At 42.0% G+C, this 20,218-nt stretch overlaps 1 protein-coding gene across 4 annotated transcripts in view; it reads left to right on the forward strand.

Moving 5' to 3' along the window:
* The first annotated feature begins 394 nt into the window (after positions 1-394).
* scn8aa (sodium channel, voltage gated, type VIII, alpha subunit a) overlaps positions 395-20,218 on the forward strand; it is a 37,551-nt gene continuing 17,727 nt past the window's right edge. For 2 of the 4 annotated variants that reach the window (XM_070911195.1, XM_070911198.1), the window contains exons 1-12: positions 395-670; positions 5,590-5,708; positions 7,665-7,754; positions 8,909-9,037; positions 9,624-9,715; positions 13,199-13,420; positions 13,698-13,761; positions 13,937-14,078; positions 16,232-16,438; positions 16,529-16,810; positions 18,059-18,340; positions 19,955-20,090. In XM_070911195.1, the coding sequence (XP_070767296.1) occupies positions 395-670; positions 5,590-5,708; positions 7,665-7,754; positions 8,909-9,037; positions 9,624-9,715; positions 13,199-13,420; positions 13,698-13,761; positions 13,937-14,078; positions 16,232-16,438; positions 16,529-16,810; positions 18,059-18,340; positions 19,955-20,090 (2,041 nt within the window). Of the gene's footprint in view, positions 671-5,589; positions 5,709-7,664; positions 7,755-8,908; positions 9,038-9,623; positions 9,716-9,921; positions 10,014-13,198; positions 13,421-13,697; positions 13,762-13,936; positions 14,079-16,231; positions 16,439-16,528; positions 16,811-18,058; positions 18,341-19,954; positions 20,091-20,218 lie in introns of all 4 variants that reach the window. The other 2 variants (XM_070911194.1, XM_070911197.1) reach the window with 1 other exon arrangement.

The following is a 20,218-nucleotide window of genomic DNA, read 5'->3' on the forward strand; positions in this document are numbered from 1 at the left end:
AAGTGGGGTTAAATATTTTGCATTTACAGTGGTTGTATTGCATTTTCTCTTCTTTATATTTCTGTCATCAGAATCTGTGTGTGTGAGTGTGTGTGTGTGTGTGTATATGTGTGTGTGTGTGTGTGTGTGTGTGTGTTTGTGTTAACATGCACGCATCTGGGTATTTATGATCTTTCTGTATGCATTTTGTCACCGGTTCCAAACCTCTTTCCTATTCACAAAGAAAGAGTTTAAGAGTATTGATGAAAAGTTACGTTTTATAGCTAAAAATGTTAAATTTCTCAACATGCCAGATGAGAGTTTGGTTGACCTTTCTTCTTTTGTTTGCACTCCCTGCAGAACTGCTACTGTGGATGGTACCAACCTAAAGACCAAGTAGCTGCAGGATGAAAACATGGCTGCACCCCTTCTTCCTCCAGGACCTGATAGCTTCAAGAAGTTTACTTTGGAATCTTTGGCGACCCTTGAGCAGCGCATCGCTGAGGAGAAGAACAGGAAGCCTCCCAAACAGGACAGCAGCTACCGCGACGACGATGACGAGAACAAGCCCAAGCCCAACAGCGACCTGGAGGCTGGGAAGAGCCTGCCCTACATCTACGGGGACATCCCTAAGGGAATGGTGGCGGTACCACTGGAGGACCTGGACCCATACTACCTGAATTCTCAGAAAGTGAGTTTACAAAGACACACACACACACACACACACACACACACAGACACACACACGATGATACTAGAGATGTTCAAACGAACCGCAATACTTTTTGGTACCATCCTAAATGGGTCCATAGCATCGAAAGAGAAAGTCTACTTTCTTGATCAGATAGTGCCTAATTTAAATAAAAAAACTTACCAGTTCTTGTACGGCAGCTTGTGTTAAGACAACATTTAAGAACACATACCCAATACTACTTAACGTAAGTGTTGGGCATTTTATCGGCACTGGTATCACAGAATTTCAAACGATGCACAGCCCTATTCGCGATTGGTAGTTGTCCCTGTACCTCAGGCATCCAAAATGTCAAATTACGACTGTATGTTGTACCAAACAGCTCTAAAATAACCTCTATAGTGCAATTTGCAAGTTAGAATATGATTACATTGCATCACGTCACAACTCAGCTCTTGTGGCCTGTTTGAAATGCTTTAATTATGACAGTTGGTGGTGTTTCTTTTGAGATTTGGAAATAATTAACATTAATCACACACATGCAGACTGTGTGGCATCTTGACAGGTAACAAATATGTTATTTAGAACATTTTGAGCTCACAATGATTGTGATTTAAATTTGACCGCTACAGGAACATATTTTCATTTTATTGGATTATTTCATTTTCTTGTGCTGCTTTTGAAACTGTGGTAACAAGTAGTTCTGGTGATTTTTTTTGTCCCTAATTGATGAGCATACACTCCACTTTTGATGCTTAGACAGGTAGACTAGGTATATCAGTCGAGCCCAAACATACATACTAATATAGATGAGTATATTGGATGAGTAGCATCATGACGTCAAGATGAGTTGCACGTTATGGCTGGAAATATAAAATATAATAAATATAAATATATAATATACGCAGACAAAGCAGAGACCTGTGGTTTGTGGTGGTTGGCTTCCAGGTGTGCCGTGTTTACAGTTATTTTAATTTCATGATTAGGTTGCTTAATGTAATTGTGTTTTCCTCCTTGAAGACCTTTTGGCGAGTGTGAGAGTCGAGCTCTCGAGCTGTTGAGTGAGCCGTTGCCGTATCTCCGATGTGCTCACAGGGCTTTGGGGAAAAGGTCAGGAGCAGTAACTGTTGAAAGACTGTTGTTCCACATGACAGACTTTCCTAATTGTTTGAAAATTAATCTGTGGCAGGAGAGAAAAGCAGCAGCGGCAGCAGGCTGAGAGGACTCTGGTTGTCTTAAGAGGAGACACGTGTCTCTCTGGGGTTTCTGTCATGTCTGATGCTCAGTGTGACCTTGACAGTGTCTGAATGTCCCCATCATGTGTACCTGTCAACCAAAACTGTTAAAGGAGACTGCATTTATTTCAGATTACTGTGTCTTGCTCTTGTTAGACTAATCAGCCTCTGAATAAAAACAATAAAAGATATTAAAGCCCAGATGTTGATAGGGGGTGAGATGAAGGCTCAGGAAAGTTGAAAACTTCCTTGAAATTTGCAGCCGTTTTGGAAAATCTAAGCCACTGTGTACTGCTCCTGTACTCAGAGACATTGTTTTACATCATGAACCTGCTTATTCCTTTAAAAAGAAGCAAGAATACTTGATTATAAAATGGCCATCTTTACTTAAGCATTAATCGAGGTGCAAAGCACACTTAATGATGGTGTGTTTATAAATTGGACTGAGCAGTGAGGCTAAAATCTTCCACCATGGTAACGTCATTTGTTGTCTATTTTTAACAAAGAATTATGTAACGAAATTGGCATTTATTCGAAATGGTCTCCTCCAATCACATCGTATTTCAAATACAGCTGCACTTTTGACAACAGTGTTGTATAACTCGGTGCCCGTCCACACAGTATACCTTTAAAAGCTGGTCCTACCTGAAAAAGACAAGCGTGTGATAATCTGTTTAGTCATCAGCACCAGCTGAACAGATTTGTTTAGATATTGTGAGTGCGTGTGCATTTAGGTGCACAGTATCTGTCTCTGCGCTCGTCTCTCTCTCTGTCTGTCTCTGTCTCATACCTTCCTGTCTTTAAACCATGCACGCTGACTGTTATGTAACGCACCAGTCCAGTGCACAAGGAGGAGACACGAATCAGATGACACGTGGCAAACATGTCCAGCGATACGTGGGACTGTTGATCAATTCACTCACTAACACGCAGCTCACTTGTATTTTTTTTCTGCACGTCCATGCATTGCTTTCAAAGATGAATACAAGTTGTGCAAGCTTCTTTGTGCTTCTTGTGTTTTGCTTCCCGTCCCTGCGCCTGTCTCCACCGGCGGTCCTGTCAGCTCTCAACTTCAGGCAAATCTAATTATGGCCCTCGATCTAGTCTCGTTCTAATGCCAAAGGGAGCCGACGCTGCTTTGGTTCTGGCAGCTCGAACAGCCGTGACGTCAGATCAGGTGGTGACCTTGATGGAAGAACGCTGCTCTGTATGTCTTTGTCACTGACAGGCGGCAACCTGGTTCTGGATACATTCCTCTCAGGGAGGAGGGGGGTAATGGAGAAACATCCGTAAAGGAAAAGCTGTTCATCTTCTTCATCACAAATCTTCAGTTGTGGCTCTTTTAGATTGTGTCATTGCTGAGACAGAGGGCTGGCAGGTTGTTCTGGGTGATGACGGCCCAGCCCTCCCTGCTTAGCTGGCGGCCAGGGCAGGGCCGTGCCACGCTGAGCTGAGCCCAGCCGAGCCAGGCCAAGTCGAGCTCAGTGTCAATGTACAAGGCCGGCGAAACAGATCATTTCAAGGAGAGGGAAAAGAGGGAGAGAGAGAGAGAGAGAGAGAGAGAGGGAGGGAGGGAGAGATGAAGTGAGGACAGGGATGAAATGGACGACATGTGCAAGGATGCATGAGCACACTTGCTCTCCTTCTTGCTGCAGCTCACTGAAATGTGTTTTGCTGGGGAAGACCTGAAGGTGCAAAAAAAAAGAGAGACAGAGCTTCCCGAGATATTTTTTCATTTGAAGTATCAGGGAAATAAATGCTTTCCCCCACCACACCTGTGTACGTGTATCAGAGAATAGGCAACATCTGCTCGTCTGTCCTCCTTTGTATCGATTAAAGATGAATATTTACAGTATTAACAGACCATGATGTGAGGTACATTTAGTCTTAAAGAACACAATATGTACATCACAATGTAAGGAACACGTCAGCGTGTCTCCAGATCATTTGCACATTCATTGAAAATCATTTTCTGTCCCATCAAGAAAACCGGTTTTCCTTTAAGAACGTACACATATTTTTTTGGGGATATAAAATGGCAGTAACAGGGAAAAGGCATGGCAAGGAATACATGAGCAGGTTAGCACCTAGCATGGCAGCTGAGCCCAACGCCATTGTTGTATTAATGTGTGTGTGTGTGTGTGTGTGTGAGGCTCTCGGGCTATAGGACCCATAAATCGCAGTCCATTTACCATTTACCACAAGGGTTGAAGGAAGGGGGCTCTTTGAATGGCTTCTGCGGCCCCCGTGGATGCAGATGCTGCAGCCCTGCCTGATGGCTCGAGCTTCTGTGTTGAAGCCGCTCGCTCTCTCTGTCTCCCGCCCATCCCCCCTCCTCCTCCTCCTCCTCCTCCTCCTCCCTTCCTCTTCTCCGTCTTCTGCCCAGCTCCCTCGCTCTGGCTCCCTCCGCCCTGCTTCTCTTCAGCCTGCTGCTGCTACAGTTGCTGCCTGCCTGCCTGCCTCACCCGCTCTCCATCTCCCCAGTTTTCTGCCTCTCCTCTTTGCTCAGCTCTGGATTATGAAATTTTCAGTAGCTTTGCAGCAGTTTAGTCATGCGTTACAAAAAAAAGACTCCCTACATATATAGCAGTCATGTGTGTGCGTGCGTGTGTGTGTGGATGACGACCTTGGTTGCTCATTTCTGAGCTTTGTGCATGCTGGTATGTGTGCACGTCTTGTGCATTAGTTTATGTATATCGGTCATGCATGTGCACACAATGTGCCTGATGGTTGTATTCAACAGAAATGTCATGCTACCAGCAACTTGGACGCTTTCATGTGTGTCATTAAGGCTGACCTTAAAGCTGACTGGGGATGTTTACACTATATATGAGAGTATTAACACTCAGGCGAGAGGCTGCTGCTCTGACCCATGACAGAACTGCGTCTCGTCCTCCGGGCAGAAAGGCTCTTCACTTTGGTTCCATGTTCCTCCTAGAGATGTTTACGTTTCTTGTTAACAATATAATAATACAGATTACATGCAGTCATGTGACACCACCATGAGGCCTTTTACTGTAAGTTTCCCCTCCCATTCTTCCTCCTCCTCCTCCTCCTCCTCTCCCTCCTTTCTGACTCCACTGTCTCCAGCCTGCAGCTCTGAGATCTGCAGGGCTTAATGTAGTGAGGGATGCCTTGTTAAAAGCACAAGGGCTCATATCACTTGTGCAAATGCACAGAGTCTCATTAAAGTTTCATGCAAATCGCCATATTTTATTTAAACAATTATGAGGTTATCCACAGAAAGAGGCTTGCCCGCCCCTCTCGGTTTTTGCTCGTTTCCTTCCTCTTGAAACCACCAAAGCCGTGATGTGCAGGACGGCACTGAGTGACTGGGACAACATACCAACATTAGAAACATCCGGGCAGCCATTTTCACTCTGTTCAAATGTGTTTCAGTTCATTTTATGTGACAGAAGTACAAGTACAACTTACCACTTTATGAGCAAATGCACTTTTACATATTACATATCTACATACAGTACATATATGATTAATGTATACTGAGATATATATATGCATGCTCGCAATACATGAAATAGGATGATGTTTTTGTGTCAAATTCAGCTGCTTTTGGTAAATGTTTTTAAGGATCTATACTATTGTGCATTTACTGAAATATGTGTATTTTTATGCAATTAATTGATTAATATTCTCTCCCTCTCTGTTTTTTTCTCTCCACAGACATTTATAGTGCTAAATAAAGGGAAGACAATCTTCCGTTTTAGTGCCACACCTGCCTTGTACTTCATAAGTCCTTTTAATCTGGTTAGGCGAATAGCTATTAAAATTTTGATACATTCATATCCTTTGAAATGGTGTCTTAACAGCAGAGACAAAAGGGTTTTCTGTTCGTGTGTTTTATTCATGATGATATGTTCTGTATTTCTGTTCGTATTGCTGTTGATGCTTCCTGCGACTGTTACTACAGAAGATGGTCATGTTTTAGACATGGATGTCTTTGCATGGAGGAACATACAGGAAGCCATTTTATCATTGTCAGCGAAGGCTAGCACAAATGATGAGTCATCCTTAACAGTAAACCAGGATCTCCTCAATAAGCCTATTATGGTTTAACACGGTGCCATCCATTTCAGTACCCAGACAGGAGATTTGAAGGTTGTGCCCTTGTTTGTATAGAGAGCTGTCAAATGAAGACTCGGATTTAGACAAAAAAACTGCAGCCGATCAAAGCAATATTTCCATAAAGTAGGTCAAACCACGTGGTGAAACTAGATCCCTGATTGATACTGGAACCCATCCAGCAAATGTCCACTAGCTACAGTTATTAGATATTTGACCAACAACCAACAAACCCAAAAGAGGTTACAATACACAGACACGAGCCTAAAAGAGTGCTCCACCAATTTTGCACTGCATTCCTGTAACAGTGTCGAACTCGCAATGGAGGTATCAAAATTGGTGCAGCAGAACCAGAGATATCTTTTGTATTCCATTCTTCCTTGGTAAAACATGGCGCCTACATTACCCACAATGCAATTTGAACGCTAACAGTTAAGTAGCAGATGCAGGTGTGTTATGCTAGTAATGGCTAATGTAGCCTTGAGCTGCTAGCTTCAAGAAGATGATTTATACAACTTTTTTCCACATGTGCAGTAATACTTCTAATAAGATCTGTAAACAGACTTTGATGTGAAAAATCTGCAAAGTTCCCCTCAACGTTACGTATTGTCTACAGCTCAAAATATCATTATTGTCTCTAATATCAAGTCTTACGGCTCCCATTTTTAAATTAATGATAACACATCTCCTTTTACCACAAACCATCACAACTTGAGATGTTAAAGTCACAGTAAAACAGCAGTTAGGGTTTTTAACGTCCGTTATCTGACACATTTATGAGTGAAATAGAAAATATGTGCGAGGTTTAATTAATGAGAGGGATTTGTTGGCCTCTGGCCACACCTCCCCCGCCGGGGTTGTCAGATTAAGAGGAGGACAAGGAAGAAACACACACCTCCGTCTATGATATCGCTCTGTTAGCAGCTATGGCCAAGCTATTTGATAGGATAGATTTATGTCAACGTTTCAGTAAAACACCAAAAGGAAATTTGACTTATTCTAATTTTGAATTCTTCTGTAACTCAAATATTAATTTGATGTGCTTTATGTTCTAATACAAAGCCATTATCTTATCAAGGTTACTTTATTTCAGCTGGGGGGCCTTTTCCCATTTGTGACTGATCAGATAAAGCAATACTGGAAACAAAAACTTAACTAACCCTTTTTTATTCTGAACAATATTGATTATTGTTCTGTCCCTACATTTACCCCATTTCCTCCCTTCTTGGCCACAAGCCACAGCTATTACTGATCTCTGGCTGCCTTTAAAGCTAATTCTGAGGTTGTCCTTGTTTCCTTTGAGAGTAGACCTCTCTCCAGCTTTAAAACATACTATTGTTTTGGTCATTCCACTGTATTTCCACTAAATATATACCATTTCAATATTTAATGGGTAAACTAATGGCCTTTGTGGTAGTGAGCACACATAACCACCTCCTGTAAAGTGCTAACAGTAGGTTTTAACCCTTTACATGTTGAGGGCTGTTAAGGCTGCCTGGACCACAGAAATCACATTAGATGCATATTTTAGTTGCTATAGATGTTTTTATTGCTATGTTTTACATTTCAGTGAGCTTTATGATGTTTATGATGTTTGTGATGTTGATGATGTTTGTGATGTTGATGATGTTTGTGATTGCCTCTATAATCCATATTTTCCTTAACCTGCTCCTCACTCTTTTCAGCATGATCATTATGTGTACTATTTTGACCAACTGTATATTCATGACCTTTAGTGATCCTCCCGAGTGGTCAAAACAAGTAGAGTAAGTACACTTTTAATATATTCACTCACTAGTATAAATGCATGTTAACCGCTAGTTTAACCCCAGTTTGTGCCTCTGTATTACCATCACATTGCAGCACAGGGCTAAGCATCTGATTTTCCGAAAAATGAATGACTTTGAAAATCCCAGAAGTTCATTTAAAACTTTAAACATTTAAAAAATGTCTGAAGGTATTTCCTGAATCCTGAAAGTATTTTGTCCCTTACACAAAATGTTGAACTTCTTTCTCAAGTTGTTTTCTAATCCAGTGAACCAGAAATTATATTTTTTTAATATACTTTTTGTAAAACACAAGCCAAATTTAAGCACATTTTTTCTATGAAAATATGAAATATTGGAATATATGCCAATTTTTGGTTCACATTTTACAAATTGAGCAAGGACAAATTACCTTTTTGGCTTTCAGTCTACCATCTTTGTTTGGATTTGGAAATACAGCTGCAACAATGGGACCATCCTTTTTATTGTGCAATATTTTTTCATCCACATGGTTAGACGAATCTTTGAGCGGTGAGTTTTGTTAACCGACCTTCTGGGCTTTTTAGCCTTGCTATTGTTATGACATTTTGTGCAATCGTGGTTCCCAGGAGTTGAATCCTAATGCCTTTGGTGATCCCTGATCCCTAAGCAATGAAATTGGGTGCAGACATTTATGTCCCCCCTCAGGATGAATTGTAATAACTTTGGTGACCCCTAAACTTTTTTAATCTAGCGCCACCATCAGGTCAAAGTTTAAATTCGTCCAATACTTTATTCTATGACCAAATACCTGCAAGCAATACCATGGTTGTAGACTCTTAGTCTTGTTCAAAGATTGCTGTGTATTTATTTTTCGTAAAATCAGATGCTAAGTCAGCTTTGTGACTCGAATGTAATGATAATACATGAGAGGCACAAACTGAGGCCGGCTAACTAAATAAACTATCATCTCAATGGGATCAACCCATGGGCTTATTTAAAAACAATATATTTAACAATTTACCTGACTTAATCCAAATGTATCCTGTGCCCTGCTCTCAACCTTGTAATTTCCTGTGTGTTTCAACAGCTAACAAGGGTGCAGACACTTAGATATGAGTGAGGTTTGATCCAGCTCGGTGAGCTGATTCTGTCAACGCTTTTTTTCCTTTCAGGTACACATTCACAGGAATTTATACATTTGAGTCACTTGTAAAAATCTGCGCGCGAGGATTCTGTATAGACGGGTTTACATTCCTTAGAGATCCATGGAACTGGCTGGATTTCATGGTCATTTCGATGGCGTAAGTATTTTTCTCGTGATTCAGACTGTCCGTGAGTGATGAAATTAAATCTTGCACAAATACTGCCATTGTTTTGTTAAAGAGGGTGGGTAAAGAAAGTGAGCTTTCAGCACTACAGATGACTGTTCATCTTTACGTCTTTCTTACTTTTTTTCTTTCTTTCTGTCTGATAACCCATCTTCTGTGTTTCCCCCATCGATCTGAGACTTCCCCTGGTCTTTATCTTTGGGAATTGAAGGTTTCCATCCGACACTCTGCGGCCTCCCTGACAACACCCACACCTCAGTCCCCATTCATCCGATGTATCTTCCTCTTGTCATGTAACTTCTCATTCACCCTTTTCTCTCTCAACCTGCCGAAGTCTGCAACATTCAATTTAAGGCCCAGTGTCCTCCTGTCGACTACATGTCACCCAGTGGTTTATACTACAGATTAACCTGCTTCTACATGAGCAAATACATACCCAAAAAATACATCTTCATTGTCTGTAGAGCTGTCCCATAGCCCGTCTGTGTGTGAACTTATCTTTTCACCTCATATATGCACGTAAATAACGAGCTGTTGTAACTGTGGTTTGATCCTGCAGGTATATAACAGAGTTTGTAAACCTAGGCAATGTCTCAGCTCTGCGCACGTTCAGGGTGTTGAGGGCATTGAAAACTATTTCTGTAATTCCAGGTAAGACAGGATGGGGCGGGGGACGGTGGGGCGGGGTCGGTGTTAGGTGTGTGTGTCTTTCTTTCCTTTTACCTTCCACCCTTCTCCTCAGTGGACAGGCTCTGTGAGTGGCGTCGTTTTCCTCCTGGTTCGGTGGTGTTGTGCTCTTGGCGTGTGTGGTTTTTGTCATCGTGTTTGTTCTGTGTGTGATCCTTCCCCTATTTCAGATATATAACAGAGTTTGTGGACCTGGGCAATGTATCTGCGCTGAGAACATTCAGAGTTCTCCGAGCATTGAAAACTATCTCTGTCATTCCAGGTGAGACTCAGTTTAAACACTAAGGCTGATCCTCTCACCCTTTCTTTTCTACTCACTATTATTATGATTACAATTATGATTTAAGCAACAACAAAAGAATTGGAGACAACCATTTTTTGATTTATTTTTCCTCCAAAATTATCAAAAATGGTACTAATACATTTTTGATAGGCTTTGCAGTCTCCTCTAGGGCCCCCCCCCCCCCCAAGTGTCTGCACTCTCTTCTGCCCCAGTAGCACTCTCATTATGAGGCTTGTTTCCAAGGCAGCTGTGTTTCTCTTCAGAAATAGCTTTAACCCACTCCTTTCTCACCAGCTTTCAGAACAAGCAAATGCCTTGTTCTATAGAAAAGAACATTTCTGATAGCATAAAAAACGATCAGGTGATTGTATATGGTATTTATCAGCTAAGTATAGATCATAGCTTCTCAAATTTGCCAGAAATCCATCTAGTAGTTCTATTACAAAAAAGTGAAATTAAAAGATCAATAACTTTGTTGCACATTTACAACTGGAGATTGAATTGGAAAAAGAGGATTCCATGTTTTTTGGGATCAAAAACAAACCTTTGCAGATGATGTTCATATGAGAAATGGCATAGCTCTTAGAGAGATCCCACAGTATACACCTATTATTTATGTATGAAGACTGCCAAGCCTAGTTTGTGAACATATCTCTTATGCTGCATGATGCTTTCAGTCACTTGCTTTTACAATATAAGCCTACCTAAGAGCTTGGCTGACAAATGGCATTGGAAGTTTGATTTGCCCTCTTTTGTTTTTTAGTTTGATTATTGATTTTTTCTTTTCTCTCTGTTTTTACAACCTACTTGAATGGTATACCGCACAGAGAAAGAAACAGTGTGCTCACATTGTAGAGGTTGGGGATGCAGATGGGGATGGTTGAATGACCTCTTGACCTTTTTGAGTGACAGCGACCGCACATCCATCTATCTGTCTATTGATAGAGGATGTAGAACAGATGTTGCGCTCACTCAAAAGAACCACCATGGATGGCTTTTTTAAACAACACATTTGTTTGGAAATGTGAAAAAGGAAATCAAGTGCAAACAAAAAGGGATCATATTGTAATTTAAACTATATTTAAAAGGAATTGTTTGACATTTTGTGAAATACGCTTATTCGCTTTCTGGCAGAGTTAGATGAGAAGATCGATACCACTCTTATGCCTGGACGGTAAATACAAAGCTACCCGGAGTAGACAGTTAGCTTATTTTAGCACAAAGACTGAATACAGGGGGAAACAGCCAGCCTGTCTCTGTCCAAAGGTAACAAAATCCACCTACCAGCACTTTTTAAGTTCACTAATCAACATGTTATATCTCATTTGTTTAATTCGTACAAAAACAAAAAGTGTAAAAATGTCAGTTTGCCTTTTTTACGAGGGAGTTATGTGCCAGATGTTTCTTGGCAGTTGCCTGGCAACCGGTGGACACTCCAGAAAATGACTGGTCCCAGCCAATTATAGTCCGGCTCGTAATGCCCCGTAAAACAGCAAACTTTACATTTCTGTGTTTGTACGGATTAAATAAACAAGATGTAGCGTGTTGGCTCATGAGCTTTAGAGATGCTGTTGGCTGTTAGCTTTGGACAGAGCCAAGCTACCCCTGCCAGGAAGTGAATTAAAGTAATTCAATAACAATAATTTATCAAGGCCTGTAGGACTGGAGTGGAGAAAATAGTTTTTATGGTGTAGTTTAATCCAGCTGACAATATTTCATGTGCAGTGGATGGCATGATTTCAGAAGATAGTTATGTGGGTATTTTAATATAATACCCAATTACAATTGATATTTTAACACATTTTGTTAGTTTAATTTGCTTCATGAGATCTTGTCATGTACTTCAAGATAAGACAAGTTGTTTTGATTTAACCTCCTAAGACCTGGCATCCACATGCGTGGACATCACATTTTGGGTTATACCATAATACTTAATTCTGCTTATATTGAAATTCAAAATTGTCCCCGTATGTGGAACTACATCATGTCAACAGATGATGCTTAGTTTTTATACTTATCAGGTCCCAATAAGCCCAAATAGCAAAGAGAAATTAAGATAGAGCTTGGGTCTTAGGAGGTTAAAGTTCTTCTTAATTGACTCTGCCAAGCTAGTGGAGCTTTTACTAAGATTGTCCGAGTGTGTAAGCTTAAATTTAGACTATATTTTACAAGAAGATACAGTATGTACAGCTGGAAAAGCGCACTGTACCTGTAGAGACCAAACAGAAAAGGGAGGCCATCCTGCTTCCATGTTTGTACCATGAACGCTGCCAGAGGATGCCTGTCCGGAAGGTAAACCCGAATTTTGTCTTTAGTGACAGTGTGGATGAGACAGACTGCAGGGTCACTGTATGGGGAGTCAGTGCTTTTCCTAATGACACCTTATACAAGACAGTTCAAGAAAGTGCCCACCCTGGCACTGGCATTGAATTGCTCCTGTTCAGCCTTGGAGTTTAAATGACCTGCATGTGGTTTCCAGCCCCCCTGCCTGTGCCTCTGTTCTTCTCATGGCCCCTCTTTGTGCTGCTGTGCTCTCTTCCTTATGGATTTCCTCTCACTTTTCTACAGCCTTCCCCCTCTTTATCACTTTGTCCATCATTGGTAATGAAATGCAAATTCCTTCTATTAAAAATCCAGTTGTTTTGATTTTTGATTAGATTTCTGTTGCAATGTCTTCTGTCTGGATGAATATGAGAAGAGTGGGAAGGCTCCTAAATATTTCCTGTTTGTTTTGTTTCTAGAGATGTCATGTATGTAATCTGTCAGTTTTGTCCAAAATGTATTACTACCTAAATCCAAAATTTTAGAAAATATTCTCCAGTTTAAGTTTCATTCATATAAATCCACCCCTTTGTTGGGGTGTTCAGCACAGGAAGTCATTAAAATATCTCATATTAACCGTATTATAACATTTATAATTTAATATTAAAAAAAATATTTCCTTAAGTAGTTTAAATACATTTAATACGAAAACACTGCCACTCCCAGTTTTTTTTACCTAAATCCAGTCAAAACTGGATATTTCCCTAAAAGGGATTAGCATATTAACAGTATTAGTTATAAAATAATTTGTAGTAAAAGTAGACACTCCAAAGATTTGTACCATCAGCATCTCCTGCATCTCCTGCGTGGTTTATGAACGTGTGTGCGTGGCTGCCCTCCAGGCCTGAAGACCATTGTGGGCGCCCTGATCCAGTCTGTGAAGAAGCTTTCGGATGTGATGATCCTCACCGTCTTCTGCCTGAGCGTCTTTGCCCTCATCGGTCTCCAGCTCTTCATGGGCAACCTGCGCCACAAGTGCGTGATCTGGCCAATCAACAGCACCGAGAACTACCTGGCCAACGGCAGCAAGGGCTTCGACTGGAACGAGTACATCATGAACGACAGTAAGTAGAGGCAAGGCTTCGCAAACGGTGAGCTGGCAGCGATCTAGGAGTATGAGTCAGCCCATATGCTGGAGCGACAAAACAATATGTCATTTTGGCACCGGGCAGACAAAAGGAATTGGTTTGAAATGAACTGCACGGAATTGAAAATGCACAAGCAAATTGAAGTCAGAAACTGGTCTGGATGGGTCTACAGACCGTTGCAGAATAAATGACTATAGCTACGACAGAATTAGAGCGAAGTTACTCATTATGGCTGTTTGTTTTTTTCTTTCAGCCAACTTCTACTTCCTGCCCGGCCAGGTGGACGCTCTTCTCTGTGGGAACAGCTCCGACTCTGGGTGAGTTGCCTTTTCTGCTGCTGATCTTACCAAGACCTGCTCTAGCTCTTCTATCTGCCTGAAGTCTGATTCCATTGTAAGTAAATAGTGCTGAGTCATTTTCGGGGCGGGTGCCCCGTTCTCTCTCTCTCTCTCTCTCTCTCTCTCTCTCTCTCTCTCTCGTTCCACCCCTCAGCCGCTGCCCGGAGGGCTACACATGCATGAAAGCTGGGAGGAATCCAAACTACGGCTACACCAGTTTTGACAGCTTCGGCTGGGCCTTCCTGGCTCTCTTCCGACTCATGACGCAGGACTTCTGGGAAAACCTTTACATGCTGGTAAAGCTGATGTGTCAACAAGTTCAGCTTGTTTAATAGGAGGCATATACCCCATATATAAGTTCTCAATTACTACTGCCTATAAACAGTAAAACTGCTTAGTGCTGCTGATTAATTGATTGGTCGATTGGTAGAAAAGCGACATTTCCCGGTTCCAGCACCTCAAATGTGAATATTTGATGCTTTTCTCAGATTTACATCTTCATAAATTGAATATATGCTGGTCAGACTAGAGTAAATGTAAAATTGTTAAATTATAGATAGGTCATCTAATATTTTAATGTCATGCATGCTGTGGGTTAAACCCCAAGCCAAAAGGGACATTACAAAGAGTAGCAGATCCCCTGCAAAAAAGATGTGATATGATATCAGCTCCTGCGTGTCGTCATGTCCACAGTTTATGTGCATGCTGTAACTCCGCCTCTCAGACAGAAGATGGTTGATCATTCTGCCTCTAGTTTTTCCCTCGTTCCCACTTTAACTCTCCTCATTTGCGTACTGTAGCCGGGCCACGTCTGTCCTGTCTGTCAGCCTTTTCCATACAAAGCCTGTGGAGACGCTCCTGCCTCCACATACAGAGGCCGAGTGGAAGGAAGGAAGTATGAAATATTAACAGCTCAGGATTACAGTACGGCCAATGAGGGAGATGAGATCTGATGGGAGCATTCCAGCTCATACTCTTTGAAATTCAGCTGTGTACTGGTGTCTTTAGAATAAATGATAATGCAGCCATGTTTAGGTCTAATGTTGAATATTCTTTGTCAGATGTTCAAAAACGAGATCTTACTATTTGTACATCATCCCCAGTGTTGCCAGTGAGATTTTATTTTTACCTGCCCACATGAGATTTAGTGATGTGTGGGACTAAAAGGCGAAGATTTGGCCTCCTAATCAGCTTGTGCTTCTCTTGTTGGAAATGTTGTGTCACATACACTTCCCAGCACTACATGTCAACTGCATTCATAATTGATGTGTGAGGGAATTTCCTTTCACTATACCAGGAAAGGTTTTTGCTCCCTGAAGACAATAGTTCGCTTTTAGGAGAAACCAAAGGAGGCTATTGACGGAGAACACTTTAATTCACATTTGGGGTCCCTCTGTTACACTAAGAACCTCTTAAAAACCTCTGTGAACAAAACAAAATAAGAAACGTGTCTCTTTGCTTGTAGATTTATCAAAACCCTGGACTAAACCTGTGTTAAAATGAAGGTAGCCATGATGTACAAACATTTTTTCAAGATTTATTTTTTCCCCAGAACGTTCTCATTTGTTCTGCCGTGCTTATGCAGCTCAGGCTCCTCACTTCCCATCTCCAGTGGGGATAACATCCCCATCCATAGACATTGTTTGGCTGGTATAGTGTCCACAGAAAAGTAGGTCAAAATGCACATCTCATGGCTCTCCCAGATGAAAAACATCAACCTTGGGCTCATGCTGATAACCTTAAGGAGCACAGGGTAGGAGGTTATTCCTGTGCAGACCAAGAATAGCTGGTTGTGTATCAATGACAATTACGCTGAGTTGATTTTTTTGCAACCAGAAATGCCCAATCAGGCCAATGTGCCTCTTTTTCCCCACCAACAGCTGACTCTGTTTATTTCTGATGAGTCATTGTGGGAGACGAGCAGTGAGGTCGGTTGAGGTTATGTATCAGATGTCATGAGTGTCATGAGTGACTGTTTAACTCCTCTCTCTGAATGTCAGACACTCAGGAAGAGACTGGAATCCGTATCTGTATCTACCTCACCTGTTCATACACCACCTCACTATTTATTCAAAATGTTTAAGTGCAATACATATATAGTCACACACTTTAGTGCAACACATACATACATATACATTGTTATTGTATATATTTTTACCTCATTTCACTTAAATACTGTAAATGTGTATATTTTGTATTTTCATTTCATTTTTCATTTCACCTCATTTCACTTAAATACTGTAAATGTGTATATTTTGTATTTTGTATTTCTTATTTTTATATTTTGTACAAACTTTTAGTTCTAAATTATGCTACTTTCTACTCTTGAATGGGAGCACCGGTACTGTACAATTTCCCCCCGGGGATCAATAAAGTATTTCTGATTCTGATTCTGATTCTGATGGTCTCTGCCCCCCCCTCCCACCTCCTCTGCACTGCCTCCCAACAGACCCTGAGGGCGGCGGGGAAGACCTACATGATCTTCTTTGTGTTGGTGATCTTTGTGGGTTCGTTCTACTTGGTGAATCTGATCTTGGCTGTGGTGGCCATGGCCTATGAGGAGCAGAATCAGGCCACCATGGAGGAGGCCCAGCAGAAGGAGGAGGAATTCAAGGCCATGCTGGAGCAGCTCAAGAAGCAGCAGGAAGATGCCCAGGTCACCCCTCTGCAGGATGGAGCTTGAAATTATTCCTGAGTCATGTTAGGTCATTGTTCTGACTTCATTCGTGTGTTTGTGTATTTACAGGCTGCTGCCATGGCAACCTCTGCGGGCACAGTTTCGGAGGATGCAGTGGAGGACGACGGAGGAGGGCGTCTGTCGTGCAGCTCCTCTGAGATGTCAAAGCTCAGCTCCAAGAGCGCCAAAGAGCGGCGCAATCGCAAGAAGAAGTGGCGGCAGAAGGAGCAGGAGAAGGAGAAAGGCGACAGCGAGAAGTTTGTCAAGTCAGAGTCGGACGACGGCAGCAAGAGGAGCCGCTTCCGTTTCCCTGATAATCGCCTGGGTCGAAAGTCTTCCATTATGAACCAGGTGAGGAGAACAAGGATAATGTCTGGGCGTGTTTCGCCATTTCTCAGCATTGCTATGTTTTGTTTAGTTTTTGTAATTCAGCATAATTTAAAGGGTCAGCTATTCTATAATTTTGTTGTGCAGATGATTTAAGATTTCTGCCTCTGAATCTTGGTGACAGCGAGATTTATGGATCATCCTGAGTCACCAGGACATTGTCCCCGGAAATTCACGTTGCTTTTAAGTTTTTCAGTGTAAGGTTTGAATGCTTTGAGCTCCACACATAAAATCCTACTTACCTCCATTGTACTTGGTTGGTGGCAGAAATCTCACAGACAAAAACTCAAACCGACCTTTTTTAAAGCTTTTTAAAGCTCAGTGATAATTATTAGTGTCAAACACGAAGAGACCAAACAAGACCATAACATCACAGAACTACAATAGAGATGCTTGTTATCTCTATAAATAGAATATAGATGTCAGTGAATATTGTGTTTTTTCCCCTATTTTTTGACTGTCAGGTGAGGAATATTTCAAATTGAGAGTGCTGCTATACTGTACAGTGTGGTGTTGCACCAGCTCTTATGCAGAGGAGCATATAGTGGCCTGAGATATAGAAACATACGTCCAGGTCCTGAATTATTCACAGTGATTACATGAATGTTTCAAAGGGAGCAGTCCTGCCGCTTTGTTTAGGCCTCTCTCGGGCTCCACTGGCTCTTATAAGGCGTTTTGTAGTGTAGAATTTGCCAAATAGGGTAAGGAACACTGGCCTTATGTAACACTTTAAAATCACTTGTTTGATGTTTTTTACTTTACATTCACCATCTGCACAGGCAGAGGATTGTTGTCAAACAATGTGATTTCAGTTGAGCTACCATACTCTGTGTGCAACTGATGTAGCAGCTAGTAATATTCGGATCAATACTACTGTAGCAGCAGCCCAGATTGATGTTTGTCATGACTCATGCACCTCTCCATGTTGTTTCAGCTGCCTGTATATCTGTCCTGTGTGTGAGTGTGTGTGTGTGTGTGTGTGACCTCGACAGTGTATGATATCACTGACCTGATTATGTATTTCCCTTTTGTTTATGAAGTCACATGATTGCTCCAGCAGAGTATGTCTCCTCAGGGAAAAGCATCCTGGTTGCATTAGAATTCCCACTCCCCACAGATGTTGCCTTTCATCGTGACCTCCAGAACTGATGACAAACTGCCTAAAAATGATGGTGCAAATGTCTCCTTTCCTCATCCCTCTTCCCCCTCCAGTCCCTCCTCAGTATACCCGGCTCGCCTTTCCTGTCCCGCCACAACAGCAAGAGCAGCATCTTCAGCTTCAAGGGCCGCAGCAAGGATGTGGGCTCGGAGAATGAATTTGCCGACGACGAACACAGCACGGTGGAGGAGTGCGAGGAGCGTCGGGGCTCCCTGTTCAGCCCGTATCGGCGGAACAGCTACAGCGGCTTCCATGGGAAGAGGAACAGCACGGTGGATTGCAACGGCGTGGTGTCGCTCATCGGCCCTGGGCCCGGTGGACGCCTTCTGCCTGAGGTGAAAATAGATAAGGCAGCTACTGACGACAGTGTAAGGAAGTCAATGAGTAGACCTATCTAGGCATGGCCCCCCTCTCGTCCGTTCCTTTTCTTTCTTGCTCTCTATCCTCTACTCTGTCATCTTTGCAAGTCTGTATGTATCTCTTGGCTAAGCGCTCGCGCCTCCCCTCCCCCAGCCCCTGCAGTGTATGCTGCCCTCCGACAGTAGGCAAAGGATGGAGAAATAATTCAATTTTACAGTGAATATACTATAGCCAACCCTGCATTTGATAGGTTAGTGAAACTGGATCTATCAGTGACTTCCAGGCAATTTTGTTGTTAGATTTGAACGATGAATGTCAATGTTTTGAATGTTCATTTCAAATTATTTACTTATACATGCACCATACTCATACTCTCATGCAGGCACTAATCAAACAGACACAATTCTATTATTCTCCTGCGTCCCCATTGGCCCATAAGACTTTGTCACATATATCAAAAGCCTGATTAATATTTGATACACAACTTAATGTGTGGGATGTCATCAAGTTCCTGTTTAACACACTCTAGTAATAAAATACCACTTTTTCCACACAAACAGCATATAATGATGAGTTAACATGCTCAAGTGTGTTGATGTGTTCCTCCTCCAGGCGTCCAGGTCCTCTGCTAGCCTGTGTGGGTAGATCTACAGTAGGAGGCCGAGGAAACAGAGGGGACCAGCACTATAGAGCCCCAGACATTTTTATCTGCTGCCCTAATACACTGTTAATATCCCTGAGCAGATACACAAGTAACACACACACTATCCTATCAGGCATTAATCATATAATTTAAGAAAAAAAATGGAGGGCTGCTGTCCTTGTCTGTCTTTACCTTTCTCTGTTTTCCAAACTCTCCCTGGTCAACATTAGTGAGTTAGTTGTGTCTCATTCTAGTTAGCATGGTAGATTTAAACCCTAAATTAAAACAAGCATGACATAGTAGACTAGTAGAACAATGGCTATGGTGTCTGTAATTTCCTCTCCTTCTCTTTGACTTGGAGCATGCTCATGCATGACAACTGGATGGATCCGAACTACCTGCCTCCATATGATCTCTTTACAATGCTCTTGACTTGATGGTTGCAATATAAGTTGTATGGTTTCAAAGTAGGAAGATACGATAGCACCAATTATTTGCAAGTAAAAATGGCCAGATTTGGGAGACATTTTGTAAAATAACCTAATGATTATATTGCAATGGCAGCAAAGCCTCCATTATTGCATGACAGGACTGAAAATGCATTCATGCAGAAGCAGTTCTTGCACAATATCTCACAATCCATTTATTATTTAATCGGGATGAGATAATTACATTCAAACACAATTAGGTCAAGTAGCCCTAGACCACTGCTCCCACTTTGGCTGAGACCTGCATGCATTTACAGCATACACACATCTTCCTTGAAACCAGCATTGAGATAGAAAAGAATGAAACATTGATCTGCCCCCACCCCACAAATCTGACCCTCGACTACTTTTTCCTGCCAATGCTGTTGTGCACTTCCCTCCGCCGGCCACCGGTGGTGATGTGGGATGGTGTTCATGTCCTCTCCATGGGTGCTTGATTCTTCCTCTCCTCCTGACAGCCGACTACTGAGGTTGAGGTGAAGAAGAAGCTGTCGGGCTCCCTGATGGTGTCTGTGGACCAGCTCAATACCTCCTTTGGGCGGAAAGAGCGGGCCAACAGTGTCATGAGCGTCATTACCAACACACTAGTGGAGGGTACTGCCACTTTAACCCAGCTATTTAACCTGCTATCTCATTATTCTTTAACTAGGGCTGCTCTCATTGGTTGATTAGTTTGACATGAATTTCCTGCTTATCTGCTTTGCATATCCAACAGTACCAGA

This window comes from Enoplosus armatus, chromosome 8 (genome assembly GCF_043641665.1).
Source record: "Enoplosus armatus isolate fEnoArm2 chromosome 8, fEnoArm2.hap1, whole genome shotgun sequence".
Taxonomy (NCBI): Eukaryota; Metazoa; Chordata; class Actinopteri; order Centrarchiformes; family Enoplosidae; genus Enoplosus; species Enoplosus armatus.